The sequence below is a fragment of the Propithecus coquereli genome, unplaced genomic scaffold (assembly GCF_000956105.1).
Source record: "Propithecus coquereli isolate 6110/MARCELLA unplaced genomic scaffold, Pcoq_1.0 Scaffold177, whole genome shotgun sequence".
Taxonomy (NCBI): domain Eukaryota; kingdom Metazoa; phylum Chordata; class Mammalia; order Primates; family Indriidae; genus Propithecus; species Propithecus coquereli.
This window is the reverse complement of record NW_012142412.1, coordinates 3,717,968-3,740,521: the sequence shown is the minus strand read 5'-3', so window position 1 is coordinate 3,740,521 and position 22,554 is coordinate 3,717,968. Positions and strand designations below refer to the sequence as shown.

Sequence of the window (22,554 nt, the reverse complement as noted above, 5' to 3'; positions counted from 1 at the left end):
AAGAATATTTAAATACATTGTCAACGAAGAACAAGTATAATATGAAGGAGATTGCCTTAATCTTTGAAATGACATTAAAATCATCAGAGTAATTCAATTTAATTATGTTCCTCAATAGTAAACAGCATTAGAGAAAAACCTGGTCTAGAGAAACTTTGTATTGTCATTGAAGTAAATGGGTGAGTTAACATTAGTTTAATATCTTCTTTGCTCTTTTATCATATAAATAAGATTATGGTGATCTTATCAAAACTCCTTCATTAAGTAATGAGATTTGCCCAAACAGAATGCTGATGGATTTCCAAGTATTCAATCCAATAATTAGGAAAACAATATTATAATAATGTTGTAACAATAGTTGGAACATTTAATAATGGGTTTATTTGTTCACAACCCAAATTTGCAGCCTTCCTTTCTAGAACTTTCATTTAAATTGACATCTGAAGAGGAGGTCCAATCAACCAACTTATTTAGAATACTTTCAGAAAGAGGCACATTGTTATTAGTGTCAAGGGTTTTTCAACACAGTAATTTTCTGGCTCTAGAAAATCATTGAGTTGAAGCGAGGAACAATTAACAGTAGGAGTTATCAGCCTTTCAATTTGCCCATGTTTTCAACTATGGTGCATCTGACTTAGTCACAGAGAAAACTGGCTTTGGAATATGAAGAGTGCATTTGTATAGCTGCTAATGTTTACCTGGCCTCGTCCAGCCTGCACCAACATAACAGCTCTCTTTTTTAGGCAAAATGAGAGACTACGTCCTCCTGGGTGTTTTGTCAATGGCACTAGAAACATTTTTGTCGTAGTAGTTCAACACATACAGTGCCTCTGCCAACAAAATTGCTTTTAGTCTTTGATATCTTTTCCAAAAACAACAACCAGAAGGCGCTGAAGGCTTTTAACCGTCAAGCGATTTTATGTTGCATTTTATCATAAACATTGAATTAAATGACTAAGTAATTGAAAGCTACCCATTGATTCAAATCGACTTTGAAGCAAAGCAGTTTACAAAACTTTCTGAGTTTACAAAACTCAGAAATCAAAGCACGCGTATTGTGAATACGCATCTCCATCTATCACTCTTTTTGAAGCTCTTAGGGATTCGCAAGTAGCAGCTCTGAAGGAAGTGGGGAAGAGTTACATACACTTTGAGACCAAGAGCCAAGGAGAGCTGCCCTGGTTGGTGTCACAAGTGCTTGTGCTGGACGGTGGCTCCATCCCACTGTGCTGGTGCAGGTGAAGTCAGTGCTCTGCCTCAGCCAGCAGAAGGGGCTGAAACCGCAGCTGTCACCTGTCCTCCAAAAATGATCAGCCTTTTCAGGAATAAGTTTCCTAAAAGCTAGATTGAGTTCTGTTTGTTTTTTGTTTACTTTTACATTTAAAGTAACCTCCTAAAACCACAGGGAAAGGTAAAAATCGGCCAATTTTTTTTTTTTCCTGGGGACAAGTTGTAAAGTTTATTTTTGGTACTCCAGATACTTCTGCACCAAAAAGTTTTTTTAATTTAATAAAAGTATAAATGGCCTAGTTTTTACCTTTGAAATGAGTCCCTTTTTTGTTTATTATTCAAAATACCTCATTTAAATAGTATCTATGTAGTAGATCATTGATTTTATTTTTTCACATAAAAAGGTCGCAGAAAGCCAAATCGTTTGATTCTGAGATAGGGTTGTAATTATTGGACAGGTTAATGGGAAAATACAAAGAATATGGTATCACCATTCACTGTTGCAGGTGTATCTTTTAAACAGCACAAATACTCTATCGCCACCACACCTGATCAGATCTGATCATGACAGTTCTGTTCTTCCCCAAGTGATAGCTTGGCACATGTTGCTTGCTTAAATTCCTCAATAGTTCAACTTTTGGATCATACTTCTGTTTTGGTGAAATTTCCACTTATCTTTCCACTTGGCCTTTGGGTCCACAATCACAAGAAATAGGAAATCCAATAGCTGTGTTCATATAAATACACAAATGAGCACACATACGAGACGGGGTAAGAGCACTTCATCCACTCTCGCTCAGATCAATATTGCATTAGCTTGCTAGGCTGAGGACTCACTGTTGTTCAGGAAAATTCAATACTTCTTTGTATTGTAGTCGAAAAAGCCTTTCACTCTCCTATCTTGCGGGCTCCTAAAGAGAGTTGCATGCTGCTGTCCGGGGGCAATGTTCTAAAGGACAGAAGGCAGATTTACCCAGCTTGTCTTAAACATTATAAACCAGTGAGTCATGGAGACTCTCTAAATTATGAGTCTGCATTAGACAAGTTCTCTTCTGTTTGCTCTTTCAAAGCGTCTCCCCTTCCACCCTCCCCAAAGGAATTGCGCGATGGCGGAGGGGCGAGCTATGCCGCCAGAGCTTCCACGGGGTGATCACAGCTTTCCTTGTGAGCTTATATTCTTGGGAAGGTCAGTGTCTGTGGTGATCAGAGAGCGACCCCAAGGATGAGGGATGTAAAAGTTTGCCTACAAACTAAAGAAAAAGATTATGAAGCCACACTAATGGAATTCAAATGAGGGGGAGAAAAAAGTGAAGCAGTATGAATGGACTCTAAGCCTCCCATTTAAAATTGCAGACCAGAAAGGAGATTCTTTTTGAGAAAAGGAAAGACCTAAGTGTATGGCCCTAGCAAGATATTTTCATGCATATGTTATGGGCGACTTTGAGCTCCACAGAGAAGAAAAAAATTGCCGGGAAGGCCACATCCAGCACTTGTAGGAGACTCTGAGGCCGGAATTAAAGCTGAAGAGAAACCAAAAACAGCAAGAGTTTCATCTTCTCGCATGCTTTCTCCTGCCAACTGGGAAGCCCAGTGTAACGTTTGCTTCCCATGTTGCAAAGCTATTGTCCATGACAGTGTGTAGTAATCCGTATCAGCCGCTCTCACTGGGCCACCCCCTGGTGTTCTTCCTGATAAAACAGTCTATGCGTACAGAATGTTCGGTCCTGAAGAGTGAGGGGTTGTAGTAGAGAGAAAACTCTTTGAATTCAGTCAAATCAGTTATGTCAAACACATTGAGAAGTTATAAAGTATTCAAAGTAACCCATTTTGCATATTGTTCAAATATATGGACGACTTGGGTTTGGTTTAGTTGAGTTTTGTTTGTTTTGTTTTGGTCTGGGTTTGTTTGTTTGGCTTTTTTTGGGGGGGGGGTGTTTGTTTGGGTCTAGGTTTTTTTGTTTGTTTGTTTATTTTTTGGAGGATTGACCAAGAGATGAAAACCTGTTAGCCAAGGATCTACACGCTCTAAAAAGCAGGGTGCTCAGATTTGCTGCCTGCTAGGGACTGGGCTGGTCCTTGGGGCTCCAGGGAGATCAGTTCTTGCGCGGTTCAGTTTTGCAATCACACGTGGAGCTCTCATCAGCGGCATTCTGCATTCGATTGCACACACAGGCCGTGAAACACCACATCCCTGTTGAAGGCCCCTCCCTCCAGGGAAAGGTCCACCTACTGTGCTTCCTTAAACAAAGCAATAATTCTTAGTTGAAATGCACAGAACCATGGATTTCTTGGAGGGGAAAACAGTCCACATCAGACTGTCCTTCTAAGCCCAAACCATCTGGTATATTTTTACCATATGTGCAATGAAAAAAAACCTAGAAAAAAAGAGAATTTTTTTTCTTTTTTTTTTTTGGCTTGCTGCTGATCTGGACAGGGAAACTCTCCAAGTCCAGGGGGCTTCTGCACTATTCACAAGGCAACTCACAATTGCTCATTGCCACGGTTTGCGTAGAGTGCTTCAACAAAGGTGTGGCCAGTTTAAGCCAAACAGCAGTTTGACTTTAACATACATGAGTCGGTATTCCTGATCATGTATTGCCTCGGTACACTGCGTGTCCTCGTGTACACAGTCACATGGCTGCTTTGAGCCATCTCTTAGCCACTGGCACGAGTGCAGTGCACTCACCTCTCTGGTTTGGGAGAGAAAAAAACCGGACCAGAAGTCAGAAAGATGCATTTCTGTTTCATTTAGATTATAACTTGCTATTTTGTATCAATGATTGGCTTTGGTAGTCTCTAACTTTTAAAATTGTTGCAAATTATTAATTAGTCTTCAGACAAAGCCTTGAGTAGGACATGACCCCTTGTCCTTTGTTCAAGCCTGTGATGTTTATCATAGTGAGAAGGCCGGGCTAAAAGATGGAATGGGGAAGGAAATGGAGATTGCCCGGTCCTGGATCAGACCTGAGGTATTGCTCTGGTTCCAGGACATCAGCCATCCCCAGCATCTGCCCTAGGGCAGGAGAAGTGAGGACAGGTAACTCAAAGAGGGCTCAGTGACCACAGCCTAGCTGGAGTCTTTCCGTGCTGGGTTGTGTACGCCGTTCAGCCTCAGAGATGAATGCCACGGTGCCACTTAGCCAGCCCAAATCTCATTCTTTGCAACTGAAGCAAACATTTTGATTCTGTTCCTGAAAACAATTCTGCTCGCTGGGGAACATGGTTATGCCGGTAACTGCCCTTCTGAGCCCACTTTGAAATCTTCTCCGCAAACCCAATCCAATATGTTCACAGCAAACCAATTAACCAGGGAAGACTTGCTTTGGGTTAGAAAGCACTTCTGGGTTCTGCTGGGACCCGTGTTTGTAAACGGTAATTCTTGCCTCTGCTGTAGAGGAAAAGATATTCTGACATTTCTCTTTCTTCCTTTCCAGTTGGCCCTCACATTGGGCGCTACTGTGGACAGAAAACACCAGGTCGTGTCCGTTCCTCTTCGGGCATTCTATCCATGGTTTTTTATACTGACAGTGCAATAGCAAAAGAAGGTTTCTCAGCAAACTACAGTGTCTTGCAGAGCAGTGTCTCCGAAGGTCAGTATTTATTCATCTTGCAAAGCCCTGTGGTAAACACTACCCCGTTCTGCTCCTCACACACCTGCGGCCACATGAAACACGGAAGAAATGTTTTGTGAGCTGGGGTGCCAGGTGTTTGTTTTTCTCTTTGAAATGTTTTTTTATGAATATCAATAGAAAGAACTATTTGGTGTACTCGCTTCACAAAATTGTAGATGAGAAGCCTGCCTGTGAACCTCTGAAATTGCGTGAGAAAGTGCGAACTGGCAAAACGGTGACTTGAAACAAAGAAACCTGACCAGACCACTCAACTGGCACCCTCCAATTTGTCATAGGCTGAGAATCATAAAAGGACAGGCTGCAGATGATAAGAAGAAATCTGCAATAGTTCGCCGACAGAGCAGTCATGCAGAATGCATGGGGCTTTGGTCATGGGAGACCCTGAGGGAAGCCATTATGTTTCTTGTGTCCTATTAAAATACCCAACTTAACTAACTCAACCCTTGCTCAAAGTTTATGAGGTCCTCAGCTCTTTTAAAAACCCAAGGGAAAAAACTGAAAGAACAAAGAATAAGTTGTCTGTGGGCTTCATCAGTTCTAGATACCAGGCTTAACGTAAACGTAACATAGGGAGAGGACAAGGGGTGTTTGAAGACATGTCCTACTGATAGGCCAGTGTCTTCTTACCGATATGCTAGTATCTCCTCTTCCAGATCTCACTGGAAAATAAAGAGGTCAATGAAATTTCAAAAATCTCATTTGTGCTTCAGTTGTTAGAGTAATTAATCTGTGTATGGGAGGGGGCTGTTAATAATTTTTTATATTAAAAATAACAAACCTAAGTTTAAAAGTATGAAACCAGTGGAAGAAAACCTTTTATGCCCTAAAACCTTACCTGTTTTGATAGTAAGTTTAGAAAATGTGAAATTTTGGTTAGTTGAGATGTTCTGGATGGGTCAGAATCTTCCATTTAATCTCAAAAGCTGTGTTTTGCTTTTCTGCTTTGGGTTAACAGTGTCCTAACATTAATTCCTTGTTTCCTGATGTCATCAAACTGAGCCTGCCAGGCCTAATGGGATGCGAGTTTCAATGACTCATGGCTACTGTTGTGGTCATTATTATTTTATGTTGTAAAACTGTGGAGCTCTTTGGGGCCATAAGATACTTCAGCTTACCCCTGATGGATGCTTTTGTGTTTTAATAAAATAAACTAATTATGTTAATAATCATGACCAGGCCAGGGGCAGGGAGCATGAGAACAAAGGACTCAGAAGGACATGGTCTAGGGACCAATTCCAAGGAATTTCAAAGAAAGCTAAGATCTACTGTCTATTGAGTACGAATTGTAAATAGACATAGAGTCTTTTTCTGATTTATTAGATGTTGGAGGAAATAATTTAAAACTAAAATTTTATTTAAATATAAATTTTGGTGTATACCCATATGATAGGTACATACATATATATACACACACATACACTCCACTTTGAAAATAAATCAGAATTTCCTAGTAAATTTCAAATAGTATCTTTGTCAACCTAGGTCTCCTTGAGAACATTATTAATCACTGTTATGATCTTCATAGCCTTATTTTTAAACCTTGCTGTGAAAATACAAGTATTCATGCTACATTCCAATGGGTCCCTTGTGGCCACCTTTCCTAAGACGTTGAGTGAATGAATGCTTTAGTCCGCCAGACTAAAAAGGAAAATGCATCTTAGCTCTCCTATGTTTTGATGACTTTGAGCTCTATTTTTCTCTTCAGATTTCAAATGCATGGAAGCTCTGGGCATGGAATCAGGAGAGATTCATTCTGACCAAATCACGGCTTCTTCCCAGTATAGCACCAATTGGTCCGCAGAGCGCTCCCGCCTCAACTACCCCGAGAACGGGTGGACCCCTGGCGAGGACTCCTACAGGGAGTGGATCCAGGTATGCAGCCTCTGACTTGGCGCATCTAGAGTTGGGGAAGGTTTGGGTCATCCAAAAAGGTGGGGGGAAAAAAACCAGTACCATTTCAAAGGCCCTCCAATGAGAAGAGAGAATAGTGGGCATAAGATGTGATCACTGCTGAATGATCAATCACAACACGATCAGAGAAAAGCAGGCCCAGGGGACATCCCTGAAAAACCATTCATCTTCTCAGATACTTAGATGCTACTCTTTACAGAATTTGGGTTCAGATGCCTCAACTTTAACAACAACTAAAAGATCTGATGTTTCCCAACTACTACACATTTTCTTTTAATAGGCTTCCTACTTAGACAAAATTTTGATGTCCTTGATGTTAATCCTGTTTATAGATGTGCATGAAATAATTGTTCCCAAGTATAGGGTTTTCTGTCCATTCAAAGAAGGGAAGGGGAGGCTGGAGTGTATTTTTCCACATAGGTCGATACACCACACACTCGAGACTGGGTTGCGTTGTAGGCACTGGTCTCTGTTGACTGTGCGTTCATGGGTATGTATGGAATGTGCATACTTGTGTCCTCATTAATGATGTTGCTTCTGCTGTCCTCACTTTGCTCTGACATTCCTGTCCCTGTCGTAACATACATACCCCCACAAGTCCCTCCTCGACTGCCGCCAACCCTCGCACTGTCCCCATGTCCCAGCAATCCGATCTGGCCCCATCTCATCCCAGCACCACTCCCCGTGCCCAGCCTTGACCTCTGGATATTCCCACACGAGGTCTGAGGCTCATGTTCATGAGCATTTGACCCATTGTTAAATGAAACATCCATATCTGGATCTCTGGGTTAAACTCTGAGCAAATTATACAAAAGGTTATTTGCTGAAGGATCCAGGCTTCCTTTTCAGGAGAACAGGCAGAGCCTATCTTACATCCATTGCTAGATATATAAAAATGACTAATTCCCAGAGAGAGTTTTTGAGCAAGAAAAAAAAGAAAAAACCACCAAGATGATTAATCCTCTACTTTCCACATCTATTGCTGTTTCAGTCTTTTGAGCACAAATACCAGATTTTGTTTTACTTTGGAAAGGTCAATATTAGTTTAACATACACTTAAAGTGAAATAGCCTATTACTGGAGACTGAACTCATGCTAACCTCTAAAATGATAACACAGACAAATGTGTAGAGGGTGAGAAAAGATGAGACTTTTACCTTCGGATTGCTGAATCCAGCTCTGGATTAAGTCAGACATGAAATGAATTTGCCTGTGTCAAAATAGCTCTTGGTAACTTGTTTTTCCACATCCTCCAACCAACAAACAGTTCAGTGTGATTGACAGCCGTGCCTCTAGAGGATAGCTGACGTTTTGCAGGACTAAGCACATTTGCATGGCAATGTGGTCCTATTCTTGGTAATGGAGAGAGCTCAGTAATGTAGGGACGGTGGTCTTGCCGGGGTTCTGAAATTGCAGCTGTAGCAATTCTTCTGTGCAAGGCAATCCTCTGTCAGTAGAAACACGGAGACAGAACAGACTCTCTCAAAGCATTTGTCAACAGGACAGAGTTTACATCATTTTCAGTTAGGCACAATCTGAGATTGTCCCAGAAGGAAAAAAAAAACCTCAAGTCATCCAACTCTTTCTGTCAGTGAGAAAGCGTGGTCAGGAGAAGCGTGGTAACCCAAACCCCCCAAATGAGAAGGTTTCCTTATAGCTCATGCCACACCCTCCGTGGCCGCGCCAGCTGGAGTCTGCTCCACATGGCCTCACACTAGGACCCAGACCGTGGGGGCCACTGTCCTCCAAAATGTTGCCTGTCCCCAAGGCAGAGGGAGAAAGAGTGTGGCGAATCATGCTGGCTCTCCTGGCAGAGCACTTCCACCCACATCTCGTTGCCAAAGCACATCGCACAGCCACACTTAACTTCCAAAGGCCAGCAGACTTCTGCTGGAGGAAGGAGAGCTAGAAATATTTGGTGAACAGTAAGAATGACCACTGGGCCATTCTTAGGATATGCACCATTTTGGCGTGCTCGCTATGTGGTCCACCCTGCGCTAAATTCTTGACTTATTTGTTATTTAATCCTCACTGCGGTCCTGGGAAGGAAATATGATTATCTGTGTTTTTAAAAATGATGACATGGTGGGTGCCGTGGCTCATACCTGTAATCCTAGCACTCTGAGAGGCCAAGGCGGGAGGACTGCTTGAGGCCAGGAGTTCAAGACCAGCCTGAGCAAGATCGAGACCCCATCTCTACAAAAAAAAGAAATATTAGCCGGGTAGACATGGTGGCACACGCTAGTAGTCCCAGCTTCTCAGGAGGCTGAGGCAGGAGGATCGCTTGAGCCCAGGAGGTTGAGGCTGCAGTGAGCTATGATGATGCCACAGTACTCTAGCCCGAGCGACAGAGCAAGACCCTATCTAAAAAGAAAGAAAGAAAGAACAGAAAAGAAAAAAAATGATGACATGAAGTTCAGAGAAATTCGTAAATGCTCAAGGCCACTTAGTGATGAGGCTCGAAAACAAGGTCTGCCCCACTCCAGCACTGTGCTTTATGCCACCGTATGCAGGATCGTTATCAGTCATCACCATTCATATACTTCCAAGCATTATTTTATGCAACATCAGTCACCTCTCTGCAAACTTTTCCTCGTGCTGGGAAGGCTCGCTCAGAGATGGGTTGGGTGCTTCTTGTTGCTAAACCTAAAATGCAGGGACCTTGGTCCTTGATCCCCTCCGAAAGTTGAATGTCACAAAGCTTAGCTTTCAGGTTCACCTTGAGGTAAAATTATCACTTTTTTTCCCTTCAGGGCTCAGAGGGCTCATTTACATGCTTGTTGTGTCTGTCTACGTGGTAGGAGCTGTTATCATCCACCCATCACCTAATTATGAATAATTTCATGTGTTTCCAGCTTTTCTGAAACTCCTTGGAAGCGGTTGGCTTGTTGTTTTCATTGGATAGATGTTTTATAAATTAACCAACAAGTACAGCGTAATTTAGATGGAGGGCAAGAGGCGCTACCTCTAATCACAGGAACTTTTGCGCACATACATTTCTATTTATGTGCACATAAGTATGCAGATGACATTTGTTTTCTTTTTCGGCTTTTTCACATTTTGCATGAAATATGCCCCCACAAAGCAAGTTGCTGTAGCAACAACAAGGACAAATACTTGCATGTGTTAAATTAATAAGGCAATACTGGGAGCTGGCTTTCCTTCAAGACAGGAACAGTCTTTGGTTCTCATTGTTTTCTCTAGGAAATTACTGAGTGACATAAAAAAACAATGCATCATTAACCATGGATATGAACGTCCACCTTGGTGCTTCCTGTGAGATCTGTTGTCTGCCAGAAAGCTTAAAAACAAGTCAAGGAGCCCTTTTAGTGAGAAGGATTGTGAAGGGAAGTCCCAATCTGAAGGTTTGCACACAGCCATATCCTGCTCAAAAGGCCACTTCATATCCTGAGCAGCTAAAAAAACTCTTCATTGTCAGTGGCAGAGTTAATCACACTATGAAATTTGCCCCCTTTTTTCCCAGAGTATTCCATGCTGTATTCTGTGTCGTAGAGCTGCTTTTCTTATTATTAATTTAATCTTTTTTCTTACTCTGGAGTAAAGACTCAGTGTATAAAGGATGCAATAAAAATTCTTACTATTCAAGCACATCACGAGAGACCCAAGCCATTAAATCCATTGAAATTGAGTTTCTTTTCCTATAAAATAAAGATAATGTAGCTTTCACGCCATTCAAGTTCTTGGATACTATAAAGTGATACTATGATACTATGAATCTCAGGAAAATGCAGTCTCAATTTTTCCTTTTCATCTCTGCAAACTAAGTATCTAGCATACTGTGTCCGTTCAGGAGACATGCTCTCGTGGATCCTAAATGTAGCCATTCACACACAAAGCAGAATTTAATTCATTAACTATTTCAATGTTTTATTAATGGTAGTGTTCACCACACTGTAAACAGATTTATCCTTCCAGTTTTAATTAAAGCTCTTGGGAGTGCTTTCCTCAAAACAACTGTGACTTTTCTGTGATTAAAATGCCAGGAGACCAAAAAAAAAAAAAAAGGCAGGAGACACAATGCCTGGATGGGATGTGAACTTTGTGGACTGAAGAAATGAAAATGGCACCAGGGCCTAACTGATTGCCACACCCTCCAGTGACTTTAGAAATGGAATTACTTCACAGACTAACTGGGGCTGGAACTCTACTCTTCTCCAAATTTGAGGGCATTGTCTCTTGTGGAAAAAATTGTGGGACTGGATTATTTATGCCTTTGCTTATGCCAGAGGAGCAGAAAGCAGTTGGCTTCTAAACCACATCCTGTTTGGTGTGGTAAATCAGCCCTGTTATGGATTAATCACACAGAAGAAGGAAACCTCCAGGAAGACAGTCTGTGACTGTAAGAATACATAAGCAAGCCCCTGAGGCCGAAGCACCTTCTCTCTTCACTCCTGTTCTAGTACAGATGTTCATTCTGAGGTATGAGGAGAAGGAAAGTTCCAGAAGAGAGGAGTAGCTAGAGGTAACCTTCTGAGGAAGCTTGTTTCCACATTTTCCTTTTGCCTTATATGTTTTTCTCAAATAATATTAAAGTCTTCCCCATTTTCTCCCTAAAGGAACTTTGAAAGCAGACACCAGTAGCAAAAGCCCTTAGTGTGGTAGGGAGATGGGCTGAGCTGAGTCAAAACACACCCACAACAACACACACACACACATACACACACATTCACATTTACTCCCTCACAACAATAGCGTCGAAGAAAGTCAATGTTCCGCCAGGCATCATGGCTCACGCCTGTAATCCCAGCTCTTTGGGAGGCCGAGGTGGGAGGATCACTTGAGGCCAGAAGTTTGAGACCAGCCTGGGCAACATAGCAAGACCCCATCTCTACAAAAAAAATTTCTTTTAAATTAGCTGGGTGTGGTGGTGCTTGCCTGTAGCCCTAGCTACTCGGGAGGCTGAGGCAGGAGGATTTCTTGAGCCCAGGAGTTTAAGGTTGCAGTGAGCTATGATCACACCACTGTACTCCAGCCTGAGCAACAGGGCAAGACTCTGTCCCAAAAAGAAAAATAAAAAAGGGAAATGCCCCCCTTACAGGTTTAACACGTGAAACTGGTCAAATCTAAGTGGCCTTTAGGTTGCTTTATGGATTTTAAAGTTAATTGGGAGAGACACGTTCTGAAAACAAAATCTTATGTTTCTATAATGCATACGATTTATGTCCTTTATGAAAGCGCCTTTTCATACACATCCTATTTTAGTCTCACAAGGTGAAGTAAGTGGACCAGAGATTTTTATCCCCATCTTCATTTGAGGAAACTGGGGCCCAGACAGGTTAAGTGGTTCACCGAAGTCTGACTTCGGGAAAAGATAGAACTTGTGGGAAATCTTGCTCTTACACAATGCAAATGGACTTCCTTCCTCGGACTTGGGAAGCAAGTCAGTAGGCACTGAGTGACAAGTCCAGGCAGGGACAGTGGGTGAATCACCACTGTGGTTGGATCTGACACCGCGCCAGGGTGCAGCTGAGGTTTGCATAGACCTTTGGCCATTCTGATTGTGAGTGTTTCATCTCACACTCTTGCAGTTGAAGTGCTCTGGACAGGGACTCTCGTGCCAAGTATTCAGAGAGAGATGGCCAAGCATGGCAGGGTCATCAGGCCTGAGGGTCACAGAGGAGCCTCTCCCGCCAACAGTCTGGCTCCTGACCTCAGCCCTGGGGGCCTTCCTTCAATCCTTCAGGGTTTGCTACCTACCCAACGTGCTCTCCCAACATCCCATCCAGAGCCGTGAGTTTTTGCTACCAGAAACTTCCCAAAGTGGCCCTTGTTACAATTCAGAACTTGACTTGTTTGTTACAACTTGCTGACAATAGAGACAAAGGATAATTTAAAGGCATAGACCTGATTTCAGGAACTAAGAAGGAGCTGGCTGGGCCCTCATTAAGCACCAAATAAAATGAAATAACTCAGGAGTCCTTGGAAATACTTCCTCTAACAAGCGGTATTATTATACATTTTTATCAAGTTTTAGGTGGGAGAAGTGAGCGCTTGCTTATTTGATCAGAAAAATTTGTGGCTTGAAACCCTTGTTTTTAATCTTTAAAGTTAGAATCTCCCAAAATTTGAAAGTGGAAACCAAAGCAGTTAATCTTAAACCTTTAGAATATCATTTATTTTAAAAAGTTTCATATATAATTTTCTTTCCTCCTAAACTTTCTGGACAAATCTTTTCATTCTCTGATGTTAATGTGTTGAGTGTGGAACAGGTATCTCCTATGAAATAGGTTTGGATTTTTTGTAAAATTGCCAGTTTCTAGCAGGTTTCTAATCTGTAATGTTGTATTCAAAATTGTTCCATCTGCTCAATTGACTGATCCATAACATATATAAAGCCAGGCTGTCCTGACTGTGAACACTCTGCTATTATAAGCCAGACACTTTAGGGGGTGTATTAACTCATTCAGATCATTAGTAAATTGCCGAAATTACAGTAAAATGATACTTTATAAATCTGTAACTAGAGAACTGACAAAAATAGCTCACTGGGTTACCCGAATGTGGAATGCTACATGTAAAATAGAGTGTTGGCAAATTTAGGGAAAATACAGCTGTTCAATGGAATGTGTATTCCCCAGGTGTGCTGAGTGTGTATGTTTATTGCAACTAATATTAACATGCTGTGTTAGCCAAAACATTCATCTAGAAAGGAGACAATTTGCTTTAAAAAATTCCCCAAGGTGAGCTTTTGGTGATCTTACCCCAATTCTGCATTGTTTCTCCTTCCTCCATAGAACAAATGCTTTACATCCCATCCTTCATGCGTCATAGGTCTGTTACCCGTGACGAGGTTTCTACCCGGGAAGTCTATATTCCAAAATCTTCTGTCTCCTGCGGAACTTTTCCTAATGCTGTCTCTGGGACTTTGGCTTTTCACATTACAGGAAGTCACTTGAAGGAAATATAAAGGGATGGATCCAATTCTGAGGTTTTTTTCTGTTGCCATTTTTTAAGGAGGGTATGATTTGGGGAAGGCAGATGCACACATTGTTAGGGACAGATGCAGGTGGACAGCGCTAACCACGGGAAAACAGGAGGCGGCAAAAACGAAGAGGCCAATGCGTATTTCGAACCTAACCCACAAGGGCAGGAATTGCAGTTAGGGACTTTTCCTGGCCAGGAGCAAGTGCAGAAACTAGGAGCTCATGTCCAAAGGTGACCTTTTCCCCATTAACATACATTAGCATAGTAAAAATCACACCTGCCAGAGCCATGACAGTGTACAAATGCCATGGCAACCCCTGGAAGTTACCCTATAAGAATAAAATTGGGGAGAGCCCTTAGCTCTAAGAACTCTCCACCCTTTTCCCAGGAAAATGAATGTTCCACCCACCATTTAGCATATCATAAGGCGTAGACATAAAAGCAGAAGTGTGGTAAAACCCCAGGGTCTTCACTCATGGAGATAGCCCCATTTCACCTCCGGCAAACGTACTTTCGCTTTCTGTTCTGTGCTGAAAAGCCTGCAATAAAGGCTGCTGTGTGAGTTGCTCCTGTCTGTCCTCACTCCGTGGCACTGGCCCGGCTTGTGATTCTTTCAAGCCAGGAGCCAAAGAACCGGGGCAACACCCCTCAAAAAAAATCAACCCTGCCAACGTGAGAGATCGTCATTTGGATATTTTTAAGCAACTGTTTTGTCTTGTAGAAATTATCAAGATGATTTTAACCATTTTGGTCAAGTTGACTACTTAATTCAGTTTAAGAAATCAGTTGAATGGCTTTACTAAGAAGTAGTATTTCATGTCAACACACCCTCAAGAAAATACATGACATTTGAAGACGCCTCTTAGATTTTTATGATGAAGCATTACTGGAAAGACAATAGTGAAAGAACCACAATTGTTTAGATAGAATTAGAATTAAAAAATAAATAAGCTATGTAGCATGAACATTCCATTTTACTTACAGTTCTGTTTTTTTATTGTTGGATGCCAGTGTCTATTTGAACCAACATTCATAGTTATAGTCTAAAGAAGATTTTTTTTTCTTTTTAGGATATCTCAACTTTAAGTCTAAGGCTAAAAGAGACGCAAGCATCATTATTTGGTCTAAATTCCTTATTTTGCATAGGTTCAGAGGTTAAGTGATTCGCAAGACCACATAGCAAGTTAAAGACAGAACCTGGACTGGAATCTTAGCATCCTTATTCCCACTCAATTGTAACAAGATGTGAAAATGGATTTGGGTCCCTTTTAAGGGTGGCGAGCTGAAGACCAAGCAAGCATGTTTAAATTTCAGTCTATCCCTACTGGCTGGTGATTGGTAAATGATGTCTATTAAATTAACCACCACTGCAGAAGCTTTAATTAAATGATTGGACTATGTCTTAGAGCAGGGTCTCCTGGTGTAGACAATACTGACGTTTTGGATTGGACAATCCTTTGTCATAGGGGCTGTCCTGTGCATTGTAGGATATGAAGTAGCATCCTTGGCCCCTACCTACTAGAAGCCAGTAGCACACATACACACACACCAGTCACGACAACCAAAAATGTCTCCAGACTTTGAGGAAAACCACTAATTGAAAATCACTGGTATAGAAGATGCTCAAATCCTAATCAAGTCATTTTTTAAATAATCAGACTAGTCAGCCCTTTCGAAAGAAAAAGTAACTTGTTGCTTGGCTGGGTTTTGCCACTTGTAGATATTGTTACTTGTAGATGTTACTGCTTGTAGATATTGTTTGAACAGAACTGTAGTTCTTTTGTTTTCCAAAAATACGGATGTGTTTGTTTACCTTGTGCAGGAAAATAGCATCATAAATCTCCCTGCTTATTTATCTTAAGCCTCACTATTTTTAGCCTTTAAAAGTGAACTGTTTTTAGCTAAATAAATACAGATGTTATTTTAGAAGACTGCATAATTGGGGTCTCAAAAATGCACAGATATGGATGGGATTAAGAAAAGGAAATAGGGTAAAATTGCAAGTTATCATTGACAAGATTTCGGCAAAATAAGACTGAAATTAATCCCTCCAGATAAGAATGTTGTATGTCACTGACCTCTGCCTACCTATTTTAGATTTTATGCAGTATGTAAATCAGAGGTTTGTTGTTTTCTTTTTTTAAACTTCAAATGTAATCAAGAATAAGGAACTGTGGTTGAAGAGATTATTGCTTACTAACTTATCTTTTCATTGGGAAAAATAATATTGAGTTTCCATTTCTGTAACCTAAACAACAACACATTAAGAGCTATCAGTTACCAGCCAGTTTCATATCTGTGAACCAATAAGAAGGCAAGGTTGATAGTTTCACATCTGTTTTGGATGAAAGGCTGTTCCTGTCTGTTGTATTTAAAATTTAAAGAACTTCTGTTATTATACAATTGGGAATCCTCGGGGAAAATGTTAATGAAATCCATAACATGCGCAGATTTTATGATAGTAGTTTTAAGAAATTCCTTTGGTGGGGTTTGTTGATTTCTGCCCCGGTGGTAATAATTGTACCTTTACAGAGTGCATTAACGCTCACGTTTAGGAGCGCCGGCTACGTTTATGCGGCATGTAATGTAACACACCAACTCCTAAGCTTTAAATAACTTTCATATCGTAATTGGAAAGCCCCAGAGCAAAAAAAAAAGTGTGTTCTTCAGAATTGGCAACACCCAGAGTATGAAACTTTTCTAGCACGTGCTGAGCAATCTTCTCCAAAGGTGAGAGAGAGCGGTGCACCCTGGAAATTCCAAAGCCCTGGCGTGCATGGGTGGGGGTTCCGTGACCTCGTGTAGTTCACGTTTAATGCACCATTTGAAAGCACCACATCAAAATGGCCATTTTGATCCACATCAGAATAACAATTTTGGATGCTGACCTGAAACAGAGACAGACGGGAGCGTGCGCACACCCACCCACCCACCCACACACACACACACACACACACACACACAAACTTACTTCCTTTCTCCGCCTCCTTCCTCCCCTTCCTCAGCCATCTAATCTCATTCAATTCTAGGTTCAAATAAAGAGAAGAAAGTAGATTAAATTTAAAAATGCTCTATAAATCCCAATAGTAATAAAATGCATTACGCTTTTATATTTCCAACGATTGAACAGCGTAAGCATTCAAGCCTAATTGCACGTGGTATGACTCAGTATAATCACATATGCACTTGTGCCTTTTTTTTTCCCAGCTCTCTTTGCCTCGAGGGGTTAGAAATGCATTTATGGCGTTCTTCTAACTGCCTTCCTTCAGGAGAATGATGTCTTAATTCTACCAAAGTTTTATTTTTCTTACAATTCTAGTGCTTTAAACATTGAACTACGTATTTTTCGATTTAACAATAAATAAATCAGCTCCTTTATTTATTTATTTTTAGCAAGCCGGAGAAGGCTATAGACAGAATTCTTCAGAGGGACTGGGTGATTGGACCAGACAGCTTCTTGGGTCCTTTCGAGCATTTATAATTCTGTGATCCTATTAAAAATAAATTTATTCTATCAGCTAGTGCCATGAACTTTCCTAAGATGAAAATATAAATATATGGAACATAGTTGGAATTTGTTTTAAACACTTATTGATGACCATGTGAGGCAGCACATTGCACTTTTTTTAAATTAAGGAGATTTTTTTTCTCTAGATCAAATAATTGTCTAGGTGGGCTTCATCATGAAGCTTCTCTGAGGATTTCACATAGAAACTTCACTAGGGGGGCCTGTTTTCCTTGGTTCTTTTGAGCTAGCTTGCAAGAAAGTGCAGCCCACTAGGGGAGATAAGATGAAGCCCAGACAGTTCCGTTTTCATGTCTCTCCAATCTTTGAAGGAAATATCTGTAAGGCATGGGCTTACCCACCATTGCAGACTGTTCACACCTTAAAGTCCTGCCAAAACCCACTCTTTTTCCCTTCCTTAAGAAGACAAATATCACGTTCAATTCTGTAGGCCTTAATACTAACCCAGAAAAGGGAAGAGGAAAAAAATACAGCCCCAGGAATCTAGCGGTATGAAGAAATTCATTACAGTTGTCTTGTGTCTTATCCTTCTAGACTTGTTCTGTTTACTGAGGGCTAACACTGATGCAGGTAGCTCCCAGGTAGGCACACAAGTTAATGCCTACATGTGCAAGAAATTCGAGGGAGACTTAAGTTTGAGAATCTGGAAATGAAATATCAAATTTCCAGTAAGAAATACTCATGATAATAGAAAGAAGTTAGAAAATAGTATGAAATGTGAAATACTGAAGAATTTTTTTTTAGGTTCTCAATCTTAAAAAATGAAAGTATAATATGCAGAATTTTACTGGCCTAGTTATTTAAATACTGCCTAAAAAATCCAGGCTACTCATTGCAAGTCTCAATCAGCAATCTTTTATAATGCACACATTATACCATTTATTTAGTCGTATTGTATGTTTCCAAATATTATATTCATTCACAAGGATGTTGTTATATATTTGGAAAGTTCCAATACCAAGATGGTAAGAATTAATTCATTTAACGATCATTTACCATGTAAAGGAAAATCAGATGATGCTATTTCTTCTTTAACGTGATATTTCCTCTAAAATCAACTGCTAGTAAATAGATGAATTTCATTTATTGAGATAAACATGGAAAGAATCTTACATGACCTCCATCTGGACATTCGTAGTGTCTTCTGGGGACTGGGACAACAAGAAAAAGGAGGAAGGAAGAGGTGATTTGGGGTTCAACCTGTATTTGCTGAAATTCGGGTCCGATTATCAACTTCTGTAATACAATAATCCAGTTCCCTTAGTGGAAGAACATTGCTGTTTTCCAGAAAGGTTTAATATGAACATCTGTTTATCCACTTATCTTTCTTTAAAGCGTCTCGATTTAGAATATTTATGTTTCTCATATAAAATTCATCTCCATTTAAATCTTTTTTATCAAAAATAATTCAAACAGATTAAGAACCAGTTCTTCCATTTCTTCTTAAATACTAGCAGTTTATTGAAATCATGCAAAGTGATGTGTTTTAATCCTTAACTTTGCATCTAAAAGTATGATGGCAATGTGACAAGATTCTTACTGCTGTTTAAAACCCGGAAGGTTGCATGAAAGGAATGTCTTTTCTTAGCCTTTCCAAATATGTCCCTTATTTCTGTTTTTTCTGTCTAGAACTATCCCCTTGTCCCCCCACCACACACACATGTATACTCACACCACCACCACCGCACATATAACAGCATGGCCCTGTTCACCAAGAAAGTTTTACCTCTTGTCACCTCCAAGTATGTGGTTGAAATAAATGTACCCAACCATGTGTCAAGAATGGTTCCAGTGGATAAATGCAAGTCACCGCTTCCATTATGTTAAGGACTTCAGGCAGTGCTAGGAAAGGAATAACACAATGTTTTTAGTGTAACATCTGTGCTTGTGCTTCTATGGTTTGAAAGTTGTACAGATGCATTTTTTCCATCATGTGACCCAGGCTGAAATGCATGAAATTAATATAGATAGATTTTTTTTCCCCAGAACATGGAAAGAATTTGCAGCTCTGTCCACTGACTGCATTTGGATGGCGAAGGGAACAGATGTCTTCAAAGCACAGAACAGTGTTCTTTCTAGGAGGAGCCCAGAAATCATTGATCATTGGATAACATTTCTCTCTTATTTAGCTCTATCAGTTGTGAATTTTAATTACAAATGATTTTCTTAGGGAGTCATGCTTTGAAAATCCATTTTTGTCAAGGCTTTCCCCATCCCCCTTGTAAGTGATCTTCGGAAAAGAATCAGTGTATACACTTCCTGGCTGAATGGTAAGCTTCCAACAGGGAAATTGCAGTTGACCAAATATTAAATCGAGAAGTTCATTTCATCCGTTCTCAGGAATGATTGGCATTCCTTCAGAGACTAACTGTTTATACACAATTTCTGACAACCAGCTGTACCTTGGCGGCCTGTTCTTTCTCTTCGTTCCTGTCTCCAGGGTAGCATTCGTTATAACCTTAGGCGGGTGGCCGACTTTAATCTTGGTAATCCCATCAGCTCCTGGCTGGATTTTTCAATGCCAAAGTAGAGGAGTTTTCTCAGACACCTGCACTTCCAAATTCTCCATCAGCACATGAAACTCTCATTACCGGGAGAGGCCCACCCAGATCACTGGAAAATACACAAAAAATGGGTGTAAAAAGATGCTGTCAAAGTTTATAGGCCAAGTGACTGATTTAGACCATCACCCTTATCTGCAAGTCTTTAGTTTCCAGAAATTCATCCTTGTGTTTGTTTTTGAAACCAAGCGCGTAGAGGAAGGGAGAAAAATTAAAGGCATGACTTACTGGAAAACTAACAATCAACAAGTCACTTGTTTGTGCTGGAATAGACAGACATTGTTTGAGTACAAGTATGTGTTTATCTTGAGTCGTTTAGGGATCACCCCAGTAGTGCAGATAAACCTTTATGGGTGGCATGGAACAACAGCTTTTGAAACAAAAATATACGTTACCAGTATATGCAATTTAATATTTTCTTGGTCTTCTAGGTTTGAAAATGTCTTTAAACTTCCCAGAGACTGGAAAGACGAATGTGTGTCCATAACTGCACCTTGGAAAGGTGTAATATGGCCTTGTCGCATTGCAGAGCCACCTCTAGAACTTCTATGAGGCTGCTTCTCAGAGACCATGAGACAAAGAAACACAAAGATTGCAAAAGGCCTGAAATCCGCATTCATTTCTCAGCCACACGAAGCTTTAATTCCGACACCTTATAAAGATCACATGTTAGGTAAAACCATGGCAACCTATAGTGATGCCGTGAAATTTTGCTGTTGTTACATTTTCAAAAATACAGGAAGGGTATGGGAGGAGTCTAAGATACCAGATATGTAAACATCTAATACATAAATATCCTATGGACGTCATGCTTGCAAATAACTTAGCTCTAAAATAAGAAAGTTGAAAAGTTTGAGTGAGGTATTTAGACTATGATAGACATAAGTGAAAACATTATTTAATCTATGCTGCCCTTTGGGATAACTTCCAGGAGGAGAGACACTTAGCTAAGTTAACGAGAGGTCATTTGAGAAATAAATAAAAAGGAATACGAGGAAACCTTCATACGGCGTGGACCTGGCCAATGGAACTCATCATTTAGCAGACTTCGATTTTAAGCAGTCTGCTTTTCAAAGCATTGGAAATTTTATGACTAGTTATAATATTTGCAGTTATAAATACTAAGATAAGAATAATCACATTCCTAGCTTGAGTACGAGTTAGTTGCTCAAACACTTTAATATTGACTTTAATGACAAGCAGTTGGCTGTTGTTTGGAAGAAAGGAGTTTCAGATCTGGCTGGCAGTCCCAGACGGCCCTGAATTTAAATTCAACAAACATTTATTGAGCATCTGCTAAGGATTAGGCACTATATGTGGGGATAGGTGAATTTAAAATGAAGAGGACTCTGTCCCTCCTTGAAAGGAATTATAATCTAGGTACTACAGGCAAAACTAGGCACGTGTGCACACAAACATGGACACACAGGCACACACCCCAAGTACCTAAATAACTAAGGGAAAAAAATATTAGGTCATATTTATATATATGTCTCATTTCAAATCAAAAGTGTAGTTTATTATATCTCAAACAAGAAGCAGTACAATTAATCAAAGTGTGCGCCCAAGCTATCAACACAGTTTAGCCATCTTAATGGTAGCTTGATTATGCCAGCGGCAAAGAAGCCTGGAGAGCAAGTGGTGATGAAATCACAAAAGGCATTTTCCAAAGCTTGTTAAAGACTGAATATTTTTCCTTGCAAGAAGTGGTCCAAAGCCTGGAAGAAGTGGTAGTCAGTTGGAGCAAAGTCTGGTGAATACGGTGGATGACAGAGAGTTTCCAAGTCCAGCTGCTGTAGTTTGTGCAGAATTGTTTGTGCGACATGCGGTCAAGCATTGTCTTGCAAGAGGATTGGCCTGTCTCTATTAACCAATCTTGGCTGCTTAATCACAAGCATCCTCATCATTTCATCCAACTGGTTGCAGTAGACATCCACTACAATTGCTTGACCAGGTTTCATGCAGCTGTAGTGGATAATACCAGCACTGGACCTCCAGACACCATTAGTTTTTTTTGATGAATACTCAGATTTGGACTGTTTCGGAACTTCACGTTTATCCAGCCATTGTGCTGAATGCTTGCAATCATCAAAAAGAATGCATTTTTCATCACACGTAGCAATACCATGTAGAAATGGTTCACCTTTATGTCATGACAGCAAAGAAAGGCAAGCTTTGAGACGATTTCTCTTCTGATGCTCATTTAATTCATGCAGAACCCATCTATCTAGCTTCTTTACCTTGCCCATTTGTTTCAAATGGTCCAGTATTGTTGGAATAGTAACATCAAACCTTGCTGCTAATTCATGCATAGGCTGAGATGGATTTGCCTCCACTACAGCTTTCAGCTCATCCTTACCCACCTTGGTCTCAGGTCACCCACATGGCTCATTTTCAAGATTAAAATCACCAGAATGGGACTTGTCAAACCATCGACATACTATGCATTCATTAGCCACATCCTTCCCAAACATCTCATCGATATTTTGAGCTGTGTGTGTTGCATTCTATGATGGAACTCATATTCAAAAATAACATAAATTTTTAATTTATCCATGTTTTCACAAAAATTGATACAAAAAAATTTTAAAAGATAATCACAAGCCAAAATGTGCATTTGAAAGACTGAGGATGTACCTTCACAATAAAAATAAAACAAGAAGTGTCAGAGTAAAATGTCAGAGATACCAACTGTCAAACTAAGTACTTAAGGAAATCAGGCATTACGTACTTAATAACCTAATATTTA

At 40.4% G+C, this 22,554-nt stretch overlaps 1 protein-coding gene across 2 annotated transcripts in view; it reads left to right on the top strand.

The window, feature by feature from the left end:
- The window catches only part of NRP1 (neuropilin 1), a 135,149-nt gene that overhangs the window by 60,797 nt on the left and 51,798 nt on the right, over positions 1–22,554 (top strand). For both annotated transcript variants that reach the window (XM_012642190.1, XM_012642189.1), the window contains exons 5-6: positions 4,665–4,820; positions 6,568–6,734. In XM_012642190.1, the coding sequence (XP_012497644.1) occupies positions 4,665–4,820; positions 6,568–6,734 (323 nt within the window). The remainder of the gene's footprint in view (positions 1–4,664; positions 4,821–6,567; positions 6,735–22,554) is intronic.